The following is an 18,649-nucleotide window of genomic DNA, read 5'->3' as shown; positions in this document are numbered from 1 at the left end:
CCATTTGAAAGACGTTCGATGCTTATATTTACATTTGGTTACAAATTTATGTTGAAATAACGGATTTTGCATCTATAGTGAATTACACTGTAACCGTTCGTTATCGTCAACGATGGAACAGCTCTTGGAACAGCCGTTTTTCATGATCGCTGGCACGACAATTGTAACGTCACAGTGATATTGACGTCATTTATAAAGCGATTGAAGTTCATAGTCAATATGACTGCCAACTGCGCTTGATAAGGTTACATATTTAGACTGCAGTTAAAATGTTAATATATGAATAAACCAAGTTCGTTGGTTTTTTTATGTTCGTTGTCAATAGCAACAACGAAAATAACGAACGTTTCATGTTATACATTATTTCAAATGTAAAACAAATTATTCAAAGCAAACATTTTATCAGTGGAATGTTGAGTTTTGTTTTGTTAGATATGGTTTTTAGCAATAAATCCCGAGTACTGTCCTTTGTGGTACTTTCATATAATCTAATAATTTGTCATCGAATTTGAAAGCAATGCCGAAATGTATTTATTATGTTCCATATATTATTTGCTCGATTTTTGGTTTTTTGTAAACGTAATATTTGTTGATTTATCGTAATTAAAACACCTTAAAACGATATGCTTTCTGGTATTTTCTTGTGTTGAAATAATGTATTCCAATTGTATTTTTAAAAAGTCTATAGTACATGTTTACTTCACAAAACGTTGTGAAACAAGATGTATCTACTTAACACATGAACCATCCTATCCTGCTGCTGTTATCGCCCATTGTCGCAGTTAATAGAAACAGAGGAACTCATGCGTTCCGGCAGATCAACCATTTAAGTGTCTTGATACCGTGTGTTTCTATGGATTGAAGCACCATTATGCTTTACGTGAAGTTAACCTACCTTTAGTTTGAAAAGAACTATATATATATATATATAAAGTCATAATTTAATTAGCGACGATATTTAAATTTAATATGATATGTATATGAACCTAAATTAATTTAATTCAATTTTTTCTGTACATTTTTTAACTAAATACATGCCTGCTATGCAATGTTTTTGTCGTGACATCGTGCCCTTGTTTACGTAACATTATTTATATTTAATGAGAAAGTGCAAAGACATAGCCTTTCTATCTAATATAGAGTGGTACTAGTAGATTTAGTAGATTTCTTTTTTTGTCTGTTAAATCGCAACATTAGTTTAAGTTCTTGCCTAGCCTCATCCTCGATATCCCAGGGGTTCCGTTCACTTACGATCTCTACACCATCTCACAGTGAAATTGAAGGCAGCTCAGCGGAAAACTTTTGACCAATCACAGGCTAGCAAATATTTCCTTTGAAGACTACAGAGAGCGACGCCTAACATTAAAGCCAAACAGTCAACCACAGTGTACCGTGATATGGCTCTTTTGATGTACATCGTATGAATAAATTACCTGTTCTATTCTGTTGCCTCCAGTTTTAATATGAGATAGTCCAGGGGTGTAGAGATCGTAAGTGATCGGAACCCCTGGAGTATCGAGGATGGACTAGCCTGTGATCGACAATTAATGAGAGTTGACATATCCGTATCTTCTTAATAAAGGACGAAACATGTATATTCTCTCTCATAAAACAATGTTTTTGTAAAGGGGCAGGAATTGAGGCTTCATCTTTAAATAAAAATCTTTCAACTGTGACATAGATTTGATAAAAGTTTAACACTTTAACACTACAAATAACGGAGGTCCATAATATCGTACACGTATGGTAGACTCGATATATATAGATATATATAGGAAGGTATTTAAATTATCAAACATGCTCTCATTACCAGCTATTATGACTTTGAAAGAAGGATGTGTTATTCACTGCCGTGTATTTGGTTAAGGCATGCAGATGGATTAACTTCGTGGTGTAATAATGATGATCAATATTTAATTATCCAACCATAAGCTGTGACTTCATAATCTTCAACACTGAAGATATCAGATTACATGTATATGCCGTTTAATACCATGTAACGAAATCACAAAGCCAACATACCGTTAACTACGTAACGGAATCATAAATAGAACATTCCGTTAACATGATGACGCTTTAGTTTGGCCATATTCGCTAACCATGTAAACGCAAAGTGTAACGTATTCAATATGTTTTAATTAAGTACTAAAATTGCTTTCGCAGCTGTTTCAAATTGAAATGATAAAACATCTGCTTTATGTGATAGAGACTATGGGTTGCCTTATAACTGGCAGCCTATAACCTGTTTTCAAACATATACACATACCATTGTTACTACTTCGGGCTATATGGTACTCCTACGTAAATAAAAACACAAGATTTAAAGTAGGTCTTTTTATCGTCTGCTCTGGGTGTGTTGTCTCCTGGATGTATTGATTGCTGCCAAGAATAAGGTCATACGATTCGTTCATCCCTCTCCACACACATGCACCCACACACTCATACCGACACATGTATTCCACTTACGCTTCACATATATCTACCAACCATGCACTGTATGTGTTTTTGAGATAGATTTGGTAAGGGTAGTTCGGGTTTGTTCTTCTCTATGTTTATCCGTCTGGATTACACGAGACGTCTGTAGCCATTCACAATGGATAGACGGGAGAGAGGCCGTTCTCGTTGTGGCGTGTTGATTAGATCCAATGGTCTTGTGATATTGACTCTGTTTGGAGTCGCCCTCGGACTGGCGATAGGATTCGGTAGTAGACCTTCCAGGCCTTCTCATACCACTATCATGTGGATAGGTAAGTGATCTATTGTAATTGAATCTATATGTTTGAATATTTGTGCTTCAGGCAAAGTGATGACGACAACGATGATGACGACGATGATGACGACGACGCCGACGATGAAAATGATGATTTTAATATTTGATCATTAATAAACTGTAACCATGAGTCCCCATAATTCTACAATGTTTATAAATATAAAATAGATCCGTATCACAAATAATCTCGACTGTCAAAAATCATTACATTGGAAAACGATAATGAAATGTGATCTTAGATTTGTTTACATTTTAAGATTAAACTGCACTCAAGCCGTCTTCTGAATTGGATTGATATAGTTTTCTATTCTCCATGAAAATAATGTGTTATATTTCGACTTAAATAATGAACAAATAAAGCCTGGTTCACGCGCCATGATCAATTTTAAGTTTTAAGCAAATATCCATTGCTGAGATATTTTCATAGAAATGGAGGTAAATTTACAGCATTAAATATGAAATGAAATGAATAAATATTTCAAAACCTTTTCTCTTGAAATTAAACGACAGTGTTATTTTCTAAATGAATCCATGATTGATTTATCCTTAACTAATGTGCATCGTTGTGTTATTCTTATCCAGGCATGATTGGTGAGCTCTATTTGCGTATTCTGAAGATGATGATCGTTCCCCTCGTCATTACGGCAATTATTTCGGGTAAGTCTGTATGTTGCTGAAGTTATTGATACACTTGGTGTTTTGTAGCCAGACTTCCTCTATCTTATTTCATAATAAGATTGCAGAGTTGTTATTTATATAATTTATATCCTCATATCAAATAATAATACAAGAACTGTTTCAAATGAGCAGATTTTTTTCTAGTATATTTTAACATATAGAATTGTATACTTTATACTTTTACATAATTACTAATTTAATCAATCATCCACTTACCAATTATCCTAATGATAGTCAAGAGTGGATGATTTTGGAATTAAACAATAGTGAATGGGATTTTGCACTGGTAAAATAGGTCTGCAAATTATTGATGTACACTATCATAGGTTGTCATAACAGATGAGTGTTCAGGAGCTATGTTTTTGTAGCTCTAGTGGTTATGGTTATCATCAATGTTTTATGGTAAAATTTGAAACATATGTTACACTGTATAAACTAATGTCAGCGGTTATTCTACCTTTATTGTTATATATGTCACATATTGTACCTATAGTACATACAGGAATGAACGATAATACATGTCTGGTGTTTGTGATGGAATCATATGTTTTCTATCTATGTAAGCATCACAGCATTACACTGTCTTCACATGAATTTGAAACGCCATGTACATATATATTATAATTTGTTATGTAAATATATGAGTTTTCTGATCAAAAATAGGATACAGATGCTATTGGAATTGAAATTTAAATGCATAATTGAAATTTGCAATTTCAATTTCAATCATATTTTTTATCGTCAGTAACGTTATTAATGAATTTTACTCCAGGAAGTGTCTATTGAATCCTATCAATATACCTGAAATTAATTTCCGTTATATACAGGATCTGGTAAGAGTAATTAACAGATAATGTTCAGGAAACCTTAAACGAAGACCTACATTGTAGTTTAGTTTCAGCTGTATGTTTCTCATAGAAAAGGATTACGTTCAGAATTCACGAAATAGTGGATGGTTACTAAAACTAACATCATCAAACGCATTGAGAATTGAAGATAACATTTTAATCCTGTTGGATTTAAGAGTGTACAATACTTGTAATATTTTCCCAAGTCGATGTTAAGGTTTGTCAGGATTTAATTTGAAATCATGACACCATTTCATTGGTAAAATGTCTGTCGACGTATTTATGTCCTATGTCGGACACTTCAGTTATTCAAAACATACGAATGAAAGGTTTGTTAGAAATTTAATCCAACGTCGTAAGACAAGTGTAGAAAATTACTCAATTTTCCACCACGATACGACCGAAATTTACATTTGTAGGTGGTTCACGAAATGTAACCTTTCTAATACTACAATGTATTTTAGTATTGATTATTGCGGGTGAGTTCCTTTCGAAGAAACGGCAAAGCACTTAACAGTGCTCCATCTAAGAGTTTAATTGATTCTCTATCACTGCTATTTCGATCATAAAATGTAAGCTATGTAATTGCAACTACAACTTTAAAGCAACTTCTGTTCCTTAATCCTCTAATATTTTGTCATATATATTCTTTTTCTAGAAAAAAAGTTATATATAATATAGATTAAATACGTTTCTATATTGACACGCTAACACCCTAATTCCTTGAATATTTCAGTAACATCCTCAATGGACCCGAAATCAAACGGGAGGATCAGTGCTGTGTGTATTGTATATGTCCTCGTCACCAACTTCGTTCCCAGCATCCTCGGCTGTGTCCTCTGTATGGTGATTGGCCCAGGTACGTATTACTATCGGTTTCTACATCAAGTACGTTACAGTGCAAATCATGTAACAATATACCGAATATCTCAGACATTTTTGCATAAATATAAGCCTTTATTCATTCATATGACTGTGTAGTTGATTTAATGTTCAGTTACATAGTGTAATCCAGATTATATCTATACATATGTTATATAATGCAGTACAGAAAGTGTAGCAGATGTGGCCTAAATTTGTTTAATGTTTCAAATCTAAGTCTCTCTTCAACTAAGCAGTAAATAACGGATTGTTTCTTTCTGCATTGACAATGTATTTGCTTTATGAGAGTAACATTAAGTTTATGGGAGTACGTTCATTGTTTATGAGACAAACGTAAATTGTTTATGAGAGTATTAACGTTAAAATTTGTTTTTAAAAAATCTTAGAGACAAATAGCATAAAACGAAATACTTAAAGTTGTTTTTCTGGTAATTTTCATTGTAACGATATGTCGCTTTAATATTTGATATTTAAACATGGACATTTAACTTAATGATTAAGCTCCCCAAAACCATATGGCAGCCTGTAAGAGAGCCGAAATCTAGGAATCATATATTCCTGGTTTTGAATAAAACGCCTTCAATCACCGCCATGTTCAGTACCTTCGGGTTTTGTCGGAATTCCGAATCGTATCACGTGACTGACGTCCACTCGCCCTGCACGTGGTGATCAAGGTAACTAGCGTAAGCGCACATGTGTTTGTTTACGTTTTCCTTCTGGCTAATATGAGCAAATCATGCTGGTATGTCCACAGAGCGAGTATTTGAACCATCCAATTCACGCATTGACGTAATTCAATATTGTGTGTATCAAATATTGTAATGAGCGAGAATTAATTTCTTTGTAAATCCAGTTTGCTGAGGTCGACCACATGTTTTGTTTATGAAAAAATTGTTGACATTTTCTCTTGGTTTTACAACTCTCGTGTTACTTCGAGATTGTCGCGACGACGTTCGGAAGAGTTCGAAATGATTCGGCATCTTTCGAGCCTATTTTTCACGTGTACACGTTAAAAAGATTTTTTACATTTATAATTAAAAATACTTCCAGTGCTGTAACTTTATAAAAAGTGGTAAAATTAGAAAGTTTTAAACTCAGACAGACGGCGAAAAATATGTATGACACTTAAACAGTTTTCATTACGACAAAAAGAGCGAAAGTGATAGACCATACAACTTTAAAAGAACAACGTAAATTTTAACGACGTTGTAAAATAAAATATCTTATAAATTACCGATAATAATTCAAAATACCATATCAAGATAATATGTTTTAGCATATCAAACATTTAAAACGTAATGATTCGATCATATCTTAACTATACAAGGAATGGTCGCACAATCTTCCTACTCTGTCCCTCCTCCAACACCACCACCCCCTCCCCCATTTCACACCCACCACCACTATCACTCTGGTCCTACAGTATATATTAACAGCCTTGTAGATTGTGTTCCAAAGTAATAATTTGGTTTTAGGATATGCTGTTAAGGAAAGTTCTATGGAATTGGACCAACTGTCCAATATAACCACATCCACGGACACTAGCGATGTTTTGGCTGACCTTTTACGGTAACATTTATATGTCGATACTCAGTGGGTTTTCATTTTTGTTTTGTTTTGCTAAACAGTGTGCAACATTTCCTTTTATAACGCATTCTTGATATCCCTCGTCAAAACGGACTATCACTATCATAATATCCACCCCTGGAATATGTTAAATCAAAACTGAATGTTCAATGAGCGCCAGCAGATGAGCAGGTATTTTGGTACTTTAATTTACATCAAAATAATAAAATAAAGGGACACTGTTTGTTGACTGTATGGAATTTAAGTTGGGCGTCGTTCTCTTCACATTCTTCAAAAGAATGCCCAGTAGACCTATAGTAGGTTAGTTTTATTCTCTTGAAATGCCTTTGTTGTGCCATCATTTGTATACTGAATCAACTGAGCCACAGTCACGATCACGTCTTCTTCGTCTTCTAGAGATTGCTGAACCCCTTCAAGTTTCAGCATAATAAAACAAAGTACCTTATGTAGCTATAACTCCGATTTCTCTAGTTTTCTTCCACCACTAATCCAGAAAATGTTTATTCTAAAATGAATTGATAGAATTAATTGACAATTGAATAAGAAGAAATAGCATAAAATCACGACACTTATTTGTTGAAGAGTTTTGCCTCAATAGTTTTGACATTTAATTCGTTTTCTATATTTTCCTGAAAATCACTGGTTTAAGTGCTTTATTTGATAACAACATTTAGACTTAGCATGAAGTTTTATTCATTCTTCTGTTCCAGGAATTTATTTCCGGATCATATCATTGAAGCCACATTTTTTCAGGTAGGTTAGACATAGTAACACGATTCAAACCTCTTATTCCTTAATGTTTACCTATAGGATAGACGACCAATCCATCCGTTGATACGTCACCTTTGTCTTTTAATCTGATTAAAATCATCATTATATTAATATCAGCTACTGTAAACTTGCCCTCTGCTTGACATTATTATATTGATTTTTCGTTGTAACTAAAGCAAGAATACAACTTATATTTTAAGACATTAACCCTGTATTTAGTTGTTCTGTAATTTATCTATTTAGACAATGTATAAATTGAATTAAAACATAATTATCAAAAATGGTTAAACAGATAACTTTAAACACATATTTCCTAATTATACTTATAATAACAATGTTGCAGACCCAGACAACATATAGCGTGGTTACACTCCAGGAAAAAGATAATAGAACTTCATTTAATAGGGAAAGGATACGAAACCTGTCAACGATAAGAAGTCCAAATATCCTAGGTAAGAATGCAGTTACTTGCTTGCAAATACTAACAAAATACTGAATTGATATATTGCAAAACGTAAACAGGTGTATTTACCGCGAAAAAAATCGCGAAATGTTTACTCCAGCAAATTGCAAAATTAAACACTGGCAAAAATATCCACATTGGAGTTGTATTAAATTTGTGTTAATTCTTATTAAATTCAATAAAACTTGTCTCGAGGTTTTAATTTTCGCTCGCCATGACTTGCAAAAATAAAAACGTTGAAAGATTCATTTCATAATTTCATAAACGATACTCATCATTGAACAATAACTGATATCCAATCGTGAATATATGTCTAATTAACTACACAATACATATAAAATAATTTGTTTACTTTTTGCCATGCACAATCAGTACTTCATTCCATAAAGTGTGTAACTTTTGAAACTGAAGACACTTACAAACCGTCGGTTCCTGTTTTATAGAGAGAGAAAAAACCAGAAAAAAAAACATTCGTCATCTTTAAGATCTTATATTTATAATTTTCACAAACAGTTAGTTTATTCATTTTTTTATAGGTTTGGTTGTGATAAGTACACTGTTCGGAATAGCCTCGGGCGTCATCCGTGATGATGTGAGTAAACCTTTCAAAGCATTTTTTAGTGCTGCCAATGAAGTCATCATGCAGGTGTTACGATGGATCATGTGGTAATCTTCATATTGTGTTAATATCATTGCTTGCGGCTAACAATTCGAGTTTAAAAGCATGCATTTGAGATTTAAAAAGATAATGAAATAATAATTTTCAAAAAAAATGTATAGACTAAGCGCACGTGTGTCGATTCACGCCTTTTAAGAAGAGTTTCGGATAGCACGTCGGAATATTGGTGGAGAAAATGTCCTCGGCAGAGGATTGTCTCAAAAACGATTCTTCAAATACAAGGGAACTTAGTTTTTTAAATCTCAATTGAATAATCTTTAACTTGTCATCTTTAAGTGTATGGAAAAGAAATGAAAATTAACGATTGTTGGATTGCTGAAGGTGATTTATACTTGTTTTATTGTCTCTTTTCTTATCTAATCTTACTTACCATACAATCTCAATGGTACCTTAATCCGCCAATACGTTAATCCAATTATACCAACGATTTATATAAAATTAGTGTGTATAATTAACTGACATCAATGTGTGATAATATTTTTTATAAACTGTTAATTAAGTGAGGCAGTGTTTTTAAAGTATTCCTGGCAGAAGTTTTAAAACTATGATGTCACAAATGTTAACAGAAATTTCGGACATATACAAGTTATTATATTACTATCCTTTCCATTTTATTTGCGAGTATTCATGAAAATCATCTTGGCTGTGAACATAGAGAAATCTAATGACTCCCGAATAAAAACAGCTTTACAGCATTAAATAGAAATAGTAATGAACTTAATGTACTTTTTGGCTGTAGGTTAACTCCCGTCGGTGTGATGAGCCTTATCGCTAAAACCATATGTTCCACAGATAGTATAACTGAGGATTTCCAGAAACTAGGCATGTTCATTGTAGTCGTTGTCACTGGGATGACACTGTGTGGTGTGGTTGTACCAGTCGGATACTTCATTTTACGGAGGAGAAACCCGATTACTTTTATTCTCTCTCTTTCACAGCCACTCATGGTGGCATTTGCTACCGCAAATTCGTAAGTTATTGCTTTCTTAATTACATGTTTAACTATATGTCAAAGAAAATATGTTTTTGTTGATTTAATAGTGTATTTTATATGAGGAATTTGATTTACTGATGTATGTGATTTAGTTATTCCGACATTTTTCAGCGATTTTCATTGTTGTACTGTAACAGTTATTATTCTGCTTCACTGTTGTGGAGTTGTCTCAATATAATGGTCTGTAACAATGGTTAATGAAATTTGTGGAGTTGTCTCAATATAATGGTCCGTAACAATGGTTAATGAAATTTGTGGAGTTGTCTCAATATAATGGTCCATAACAATGGTTAATGAGATTTGCATTTTATCTGTGGTATTTGAATTCTGATAATTTTGTTTTGTGTTTCCCCACTGTGTATTGTTCCTCATAATTTGTTTGTTGTTTTTTGTTAATTTGTGTGACTTGATAAGAAATTCACATTTATGTGTTCGCTTGCTGTATCCACGCACTCTTTGATATGATTTTTGCTTGTTCTTTTGATGCCGTTAGATATAATATTTAACCTATGACTTTTGTTCCAGACCAATCACAATGCCGGCGGTGATGACTATCCTGGAGACAGAACATGGTGTAGACAAGAGAGTTGCGCGGTTTGTAATGCCATTTGTTATGACGCTGGGCCGAACTGGAACCGCACTTTACACGGCAACATCGGCCATATTTGTTTGTCAGATGTTAGGAACAAATCTAAATGCAGCGAATGTTGTACTTATATGGTAAGATGTCTGTATACAAGTATATCTTTGGTATGAAAGAATTAAGATAATACCAAGGTATGTGGTATGTTATAGCATATCCTGATGGACGGACGCTTGCATAATTGTATCTAAATTCATGTTTAATGATCTAATAACCTTGAAATGTATATGTTCAGTGTGGGTTAGTAAATTTATAGTAAAACTGTAGTAAATAGAGAATGTTGTTATTTAAATAATACATCTAATAATATTAAAGATAATCACACTATCAAGGATCCTTTTGTTATTTCTATTTTCTTTGTAAACTGGTTTTCATGACTGCAAAAAGAAAATAAAACTTGCCAGACTCGCTTAACTACTCTAATGTACATTGTATCCCCATCTCATAAAAGCTTACCAAATATATCATACAATTGCATCGTGCACAGGAGGAAATTCCGCCATCGATATAACAGACATGATATGTTTTGTTTGTAGTATCCTTACAACAACTGTGTCCACTGGAGCACCTCCGGTCCCATCGTCGGCCCTAATGGGAGTCATTATCATTATAGCAGCTCTCAATATACCCACTGAGGCAGTCACCCTTCTATACACATTTGACTGGATTCTGTAAGTATTTTCTAATTATCACCTACAGTCAGTATGTATGTATTCTTATAACGATAAATCCGTTGCAGATCAGTTTGAAATTGACATGATAATATCGATCTATCTGGCGTTAGTTTTCGTGAGAACGATCTTCCTCGCATAACGGCGTTAATGTATTTACTCAAAGATGGAGAAAATCGGAATAAAAAACATCTTTACTGAATGTGTTTTGGATACATTTTTTTTTCGGGTTAGACTTTTGTCTAAAAGTTTTTCACATCTAGAACAATGTACAATGTACGACTTTAAAATAAACTAGTTTGTAAGGAAAATATCTATAAGGTTGGCATGACCATATAAAGTGACTACATCTTAGATATAATCATTCTTTTCTGTAATTTATGTCTCATTCATACTTTTCCCCCATGATATGAGTTGTTTGTCTTCAGCGGAATAGTTGGGACATTATATATATCTATCACAATATTCTACATATATTGAAAGCCGCAAAACGCATGTGCTCAACACATGAATATACACACGTGGATGATAGCTATAAATAATGATAGCTGTATAATGTATTAACATTACTGACTGTTTATAAACGCGAATGTGGTAATCTCACTAATTACAATATCTTAATACATGAAAGGTGATATCAGAATAAACCAGTATTATATTTGTACTATAAACGTTAATAACAAAGCAATAAATACTATTATGCGTTTGAATCATTCAATCAAGCAATGCTCATACTAGCAACGCTATACTTGAGTAATTTTAAAACAATAGTATTGTCGAGTTCATGTTCATATTCGGATATGCGTCATAGTTAATATATAGGATATCCACTTTTATCTTTGATTATGTATACGTAAGCTTGCAATTATAACTATATTTTTTCCTTTCTAGAGACCGTATTCGAACCATCGTAAATCTGTTCTTCCAAGCCTTTGCTGCTGTTTTAACACAAGATCTGTGTGGGAAATCGCTGTCGTCTCTTCACAATGATGATGATGATGATGTTCAGAAAGATTTGACAAAGACATTTCCTAATATCGACCATTCCATTGAGATACATATTGACGGAGATAAAACAAAACACTCTTCAGACAGTTTATCTGATAGTGTGGATGTGTGATATATAGCTTAATAATGATATTGATTATTTTATTATATTCTACTTTAATTTTTATAGTATGCCAATAAACTTTTACATTCATTAGATAAGATGAGGTAACACATTTCTTACACTATTTGGTTCTTTGTAGACCCAATCTAACCGACGATAAATGCTGAATTTTAATAACTCTATGTAATCGATATTTTTCAAGTGATATTACAGAGAAAAAAATCACAATATATTTGAAAGATTTTAAACACTTTTTAAAGACATACTGTATTTTTTCGTTCAATATTACTCTCATCATCGATATCCCAGGGGTTACAATTACTGCCATGATATTCACCCCTGGGCCATGTCATGACAAAACAGAAGACATTTCAGAAGAACAAAGAACTTGACAATCACAGGCCTGCAGAGATTTCTCAACTCTTCAACTCCGTTTTCCCGCCTCTCCGCGACCTAACTGCTTCTGTCATGTGATGTTATGCGCTAATGACGGTGTTATCCCCCTATATTATTTTGAACACCTTCCTTTCATAAGACAATACAATTATTATCAACTACTTTGAGAGTGGCGACTCGATTACTTTGCGTTTTCAAATGAATGACAATGTATAGGGTCATTACTGTGAATTTACGAAAGTCACTTCGACAGACTAACCTATTTACTGAGCTGGACTAGGAATCTAGTATATCACTTGCATGTATTCTTAACGGTACTTGTTCATGTAGTTAGCAGAAAAGAAATGACTTACATAACAGTTGTTTGTGCGAAGACTGACACACAATCAAATTTTTTCTTTGAAATAAAACAAAATAAAAAAGCGGAATTCAAAAAGTATTTTTATTTTACAGAAGATATTCATCTTAACACAATGGTTATTGTGCATGACGGATAATGTCATTGTATTCGAGACATTGCATGGAAAAAAGCTTCTCAAAATCGACCAGGAGAATGACAGCATAGTCTATACAAAAGATGGGTGAGGTGGGAGTACTATTGGTGCCCAGGATGAAATAGCGTCGTGTTTATAACAGCCTTCTGAAGCAGATCCATTGTGGCGTCCAGTCAAAAATAGATACTGCTTCCCCTTGAAGTTGGCATGTTCATAACCGACATATCTGTAGAATAAATATTAATAATTTACAGAAAGCTATTGCTACTCAAATACAAAAAAAAAAAACCGAAAGACAACGCGTAATATACAGAAATGTAAATTTTGGATTTTGATGACAAAACGATTAAATGTGGAATCCATCGTTGGGTTGCAAATGCCTACTAGTATCCTACTACAATTCTGCAAGATAAGTCGATGTTTTTTCTTTTGGAACTTTCCTTTACCTCAACCAGTTCATGCAAACTATACAAGCTCTATCATGATAGATAAAACCCTACATTTAAAATAACTTACCCGCCACTATGAACTATTAAGGATGAGACTTTGTCATTGAAGCAGAAATCCGATAAATCGGAAATTCTAATGACTCCGTCGAAACGCTTATTCTGACCTGCAAAACATTTGTGCTCGTATATGGTACTGGAGGGAGAGGCTCTGAAATCCTGAAATTCGAATAGAGTGGATTTTTTTCGATAATTTAAGATAATATGTCCTTAATGTCTTTTGAAGATTGCACCATTTAAGCGTTCACGAATTAAGGATATTGCATGAATAATGCATTGATTTACTTAAATAAATTCAGCCTACAAATTAAAATTGTGGGAATATTATCACTTCAAGTCCGACGTAGTACAAATTATGATGGCTATTGTCAAGAAAGCATACACTTATAGTTAAGACGTTTAGAAAATAGTTTTCTAAAATCAAGTATAGTCAAAAAAAAAGATGTTATAATTGTTTTTTCAATGCATAGACATTTATTAGCTTTGGTATTTTTCATTGAATCTTAAATCAACAAGATTTATGCTTAACTCTTGAAAAACCGAATCAATATGTACATTTAAGAGCAGAAAAGACTGAAAATCATTAAATACAAAGTGTTACTTACAAAGTCAATGGGTTTAAGGGAGCTAATTGTGTCGTCAGCTTCACATGGTAAGTTGATTTTCTGTCCTTCCCAGACCACGTAAATCTTTCCTCCCAGGAAGCTGTGCTGGTACAAAACCCATCTGAAGTACAGGAAGGCAACATGTTTACACTGATTATTATTCTATTATGGCCCTTTCCCTCGGGAACTGTTCTCCTATAGTCTGGCGAGGTATAGTCCTCGAGTCGAAGACGAGGGGACTATACTTCGCAAGACAACACTAAAGGAGAACTGTTCCCTAGGGAAAGGGCTATAAAAGATTTAGTACGTCACACGACATTCATTATGACGTCATATATTTGGTCGCGTGCTCATTCCCGGGGGACAATCCTTTAATATAGTTCCCGTAGTCAGGTACAGTCTCCCGTAGTCAAGAAGGAAAGAGAACTGTCGCAAAATAGACCATCTCTGTTTTCCAATCGCATTCCTAGTAATTATCATATGATGTACTAACAATTCATAACAAATATCCTTACTCAATGACGCTCCATTGACGATTCTAGCAACGATGCATGGTAAATATGTTCTTCTATACCTTTGCTGCTGTTTAACACGAAATCTGTGTGAAACAACGTTGCCAAAATGATGATGATTTAGATGCACATTGATGAAAATAAAACAAAAGTATTTATAAATAGTCTATCTGATTACTGTCCCATTCTCAACACCATAAGCTTCACTGACGATTCTAACAGCGATGACACAGCTGAGTGGTATACAGTTATTTACGGACTTAAGTTAGTTACTAAGTATCATAGTCTCGCCATTTATTACATAATGAAACATTAAAACATCTCTGTTTAGGTAATGTAAACTTTTTATCTTGTTTGTGCTATAAATCAGGTTTTTAACGTTATATCACTTATGTGACAAAAATGTGTAAACTTACAAGCCACTGTGAACCTCGACAGAAGAAACCCTGTTATTGAATCCAGTAAAGCATAGACTATAGTATGGCTCAGTGACATCTTTGCTGCAACCCTTGAAATCCATGTCTGTGTATAATGTAATCTGAAGACAAGAAGGCGACGGAATTAAAACATATGAACCATGGAGAATGTACAATATTCAATACGAACTCAAATTGAAAAAAATAGACGAGATACTTTTTAATTGGCAAGGAAAATATACTTCGACACTAGCAGTTCGTCTGTTAAGTACAAAGAAGAATGAAGAAAGTGCAAGAGAATGGAACCAGACGTTTCTAAAGTGTAAGCGTGCTCTGATGGTTGGACGTCAACCGCAAAATAAAGATGTCTATAATCGGAAAAGAGGGTTGCTTTTTAAAAAAAATACAAACACACCGGAAACAGGTAAGGAAATTAAGAGTGTCAATATTTTGGAAAACTGATTATAGTTGTATCTTCTAGTAATTTTAGAAACATATGACCCATCAATCAATATTTTATTATAGTGCCACGCATCAGTACAATTTTCAATTACTCATAAAATGTTGTAAATATTATTTATAAATGATATCCAGCTGATATCGGTTTATGAGATACTTAAAAGAGTTAATACAACACTTAAAGATGCTCCACCGGTGACAAGTGGGATTTTTTCACTATCAAAAACAGGAGCAGACAATTGAGTATTTTTCTTCAGTTACAGAAGTTACTTACTTTACACAATTACCACCATTGAAAAGTTTGAGCTTCTAATTTTACTTCAAGTTAAAAATATGAAAAATAATTAATTGCATCCCGAAAAAATTCCGTGACACTTATTCCTATATGGAATGAAGTACTGATTGCGCATGCACCAAAGGCGAAATAAATTATTTTATATTATTTTTTATTTTTATATTATTTTTTGTGTTAATTAGGCATATATACACACGATTAAACACATATTATTGTTCAAATGATGAACATCATTTATGCTCTGTCGGCGGTGGAGCATCTTTAATAATTTTAATTGAGGTATTATTAGTATCAACATTATATTGCTTTATATGATGAAATAAGTAAATCAAGCTGAATATCATGAATTATATCGTCTTTCTTTATTAAAAGAAATATTGCAGTTTATCACAGATTATATTTTCAACTTTTACGCTTTCAAAACCAGAGGCCTAGATCATGAGGTATTTTTAGATAGTGAAATTTGAAGATTTTTATCATACAATTACTTTCTTATTAGAAGTAAACTCATTAAGATAATCAAGACAGCCCATTGCATTTTTAAAGCAGATAGTGACAATTTGAACGATAAACATGACCAATGACTTTTTTATATGCATATAAACAGTAATTTGATCGTAATAATATATCGATCGTATATTCACTAATAATCGAATCACTAATATTCACATTCAACTTTCATGTATATTTGAAATATTAAAATATGTACGAACCTTCGGTTGTGGAGTGGCCATATCTACAGAGAAACTGAGACGATCTTGAGAAAAGTTGAGCTGTGCTGTGGACCGATGTGATAATTACGGGTAATTTCATATCTGTTTTATATAGTGTGAACAGGAAGGTCTCGTTAAATACTTTCATACATCCTGTTAATATCTCCATCCGGAATAGACAAAGAACGTATTTAGACCAGGACACGATATTAGGACACACTTTCTGTTTACGTCTTATTACTAAACTCGAAGTGGATATTGACGATATTGACGCAGTAAAGAATTTTTCTCAGTAAGATTTGACAACACTCGAACGAATATGCTTAACTTGATAGCCCGCCCACTACGTTTCCGAAACTGAAGTTAAGAGTTAATCAACACAATTATAATGTTAGAAACATCTGTTTTGTGTCCTTTTAAAATAAAGTTACAAAGCCAAATGAATACAAGATTGTGCAAGTATGTGTTAACGATGAAGGTTGATAGTCAACTACTGCGACGACGAGAAACATAAAATGTCCAGCGTTATGAAAATTAACATTAAATTTGATCATCAGTATAATATTATCGGTAAATTGATGACTTTTGAGATTCTACAATATTATCAAACTCGGTTTACAGTAACTTACATTTTAAACATATAAAGTTTTTTTAGTATGTACTATTCAGGTACTATTCCCTGCTTTAAAACGAGTGAAAATTTTGCATGCTTTATATAATTCCGAGATGCATTTGGAAATTGAAAGTTAATGAAAAACAATAGATGAATCCTGACAAACTTTAGGTAATGTTGACTTGTTATATGTTGTGTATCTTGATAAATAATATTTATGTTATCCTGACCCTGATCAGAATCTGCAGCTCGTGTGCTGCTATTAACTTACTGCAATCAAATTGATGATGTCGAAATGGTCAATTACTAATGACGTAATTATCATATCACAAATATTGGTTCTAATACAAGAAGTACAATTACTTTACATTTTTAACTGTTTTATAAATGAGAAGCAGCAAAGATGGGGTACCTATGTTGTTACAGATGACATGAGCTCACGAAGCTCTTGCCATCTCCCACTTAATCTATATTATTAATCAATATTGCGAAAATATATGTAAAAGCATGTGCGTGTTTAGGAACGAAAGTCTATCATGTTCTGAACATATCTCTGTCATCAAATAACTATGTCATTATATTAACTTATGTATAGCAGATACTACCAGTGTTTGTCTGACTGCTATACTATATTTGTATATAGATAATACACCCAAAGACGGATAGTAGAGATAGAGGCATCAGATCCATTCAGTCCTGAATGTTGTTTTTGTTGTTTCTTTAAAGGGAAAATTCAGCCTAAGAGTACATTAAAATTTGCACAAATTTCGGAAACAAACAAGTTCTAATTGAAATTAGGCTACTTGGTTTTACTGTGATATGCCAGAAAAACCCACTGTAGTGAAATGTATGTGAAATGTTCAAACTTGCTTACTGTCCGCCATTACACATAGTAGTCGAATGTCGTGTATGTCGAACCCTGGCCTTGTCAGTGTATTAAAGATTTTTTTTATATAGAACTACTCAAATCGCTCTTACAGTAGTGTGTTTACTTTATTAGATGCATGTTCTTGTCTAAACATAATTTTACCAATACCTCAGTGATATTACATTTGTTTAACGTGAGTGACTTTGGCTCGGGCATGGGCACAGCGTACATGTTGTACCTGCTTAATAGTATTGATCAACGATGTCGTGAAATTTGTCAATATTTCTTGGTATATGTTTTATAAGGAATGTAAAACAATGCATTTATGTCATATTTTGCTTCGTGGTTATGTAAAAGTATTTGCCTCTCTGAATTGTCCCGTTAAGTCGAAAACTGTATCATTTTTAATGATTGTTGTTGTTGAAATTGGAATTTGTGTTTTGCTACATCACTATTTTGCCATTAAAATAAATAGAATCTTCAATCATCTCCCTACTCGCAGTGTACTTGGTAGTTAATGTTCATGATCCTTATGTATTGAAACCTTTCATGCCATTTTGGGTCTGCAGTTGAGCATTTGTCTCTAAACTCTAGGTTGTATCCATTGTCAGGACAGATTCCTTGTCCTGCCGAACGCTCTGTAATAATCTGCCATTAAGGTCATATCCGTCCGTC

The 18,649-nt window shown here is 33.3% G+C and overlaps 2 protein-coding genes across 2 annotated transcripts; one reads left to right on the top strand and one right to left on the bottom strand.

The window, feature by feature from the left end:
• The first annotated feature begins 2,040 nt into the window (after positions 1-2,040).
• On the top strand, positions 2,041-13,286 carry LOC138319733 (putative sodium-dependent excitatory amino acid transporter glt-3). The gene is made up of 11 exons (XM_069262872.1): positions 2,041-2,747; positions 3,353-3,427; positions 5,033-5,155; positions 6,654-6,747; positions 7,476-7,518; positions 7,880-7,988; positions 8,536-8,665; positions 9,418-9,648; positions 10,198-10,392; positions 10,852-10,986; positions 11,878-13,286. Exons 1-11 carry the CDS (start codon positions 2,594-2,596, stop codon positions 12,104-12,106), a joined length of 1,518 nt encoding a protein of 505 aa, XP_069118973.1. The 5' UTR covers positions 2,041-2,593; the 3' UTR covers positions 12,107-13,286.
• LOC138319741 (beta-crystallin B2-like) lies at positions 12,922-16,651 on the bottom strand. The gene is made up of 5 exons (XM_069262878.1): positions 16,494-16,651; positions 15,027-15,148; positions 14,099-14,219; positions 13,504-13,652; positions 12,922-13,213 (listed from the first exon to the last, which is right to left on the bottom strand). Exons 1-5 carry the CDS (start codon positions 16,512-16,514, stop codon positions 13,060-13,062), a joined length of 567 nt encoding a protein of 188 aa, XP_069118979.1. The 5' UTR covers positions 16,515-16,651; the 3' UTR covers positions 12,922-13,059.
• Positions 16,652-18,649: the final 1,998 nt, after the last annotated feature.

This window comes from Argopecten irradians, chromosome 1, assembly GCF_041381155.1.
Source record: "Argopecten irradians isolate NY chromosome 1, Ai_NY, whole genome shotgun sequence".
NCBI lineage: Eukaryota > Metazoa > Mollusca > Bivalvia > Pectinida > Pectinidae > Argopecten > Argopecten irradians.
This window is presented reverse-complemented; position numbering and strand designations above follow the sequence as displayed.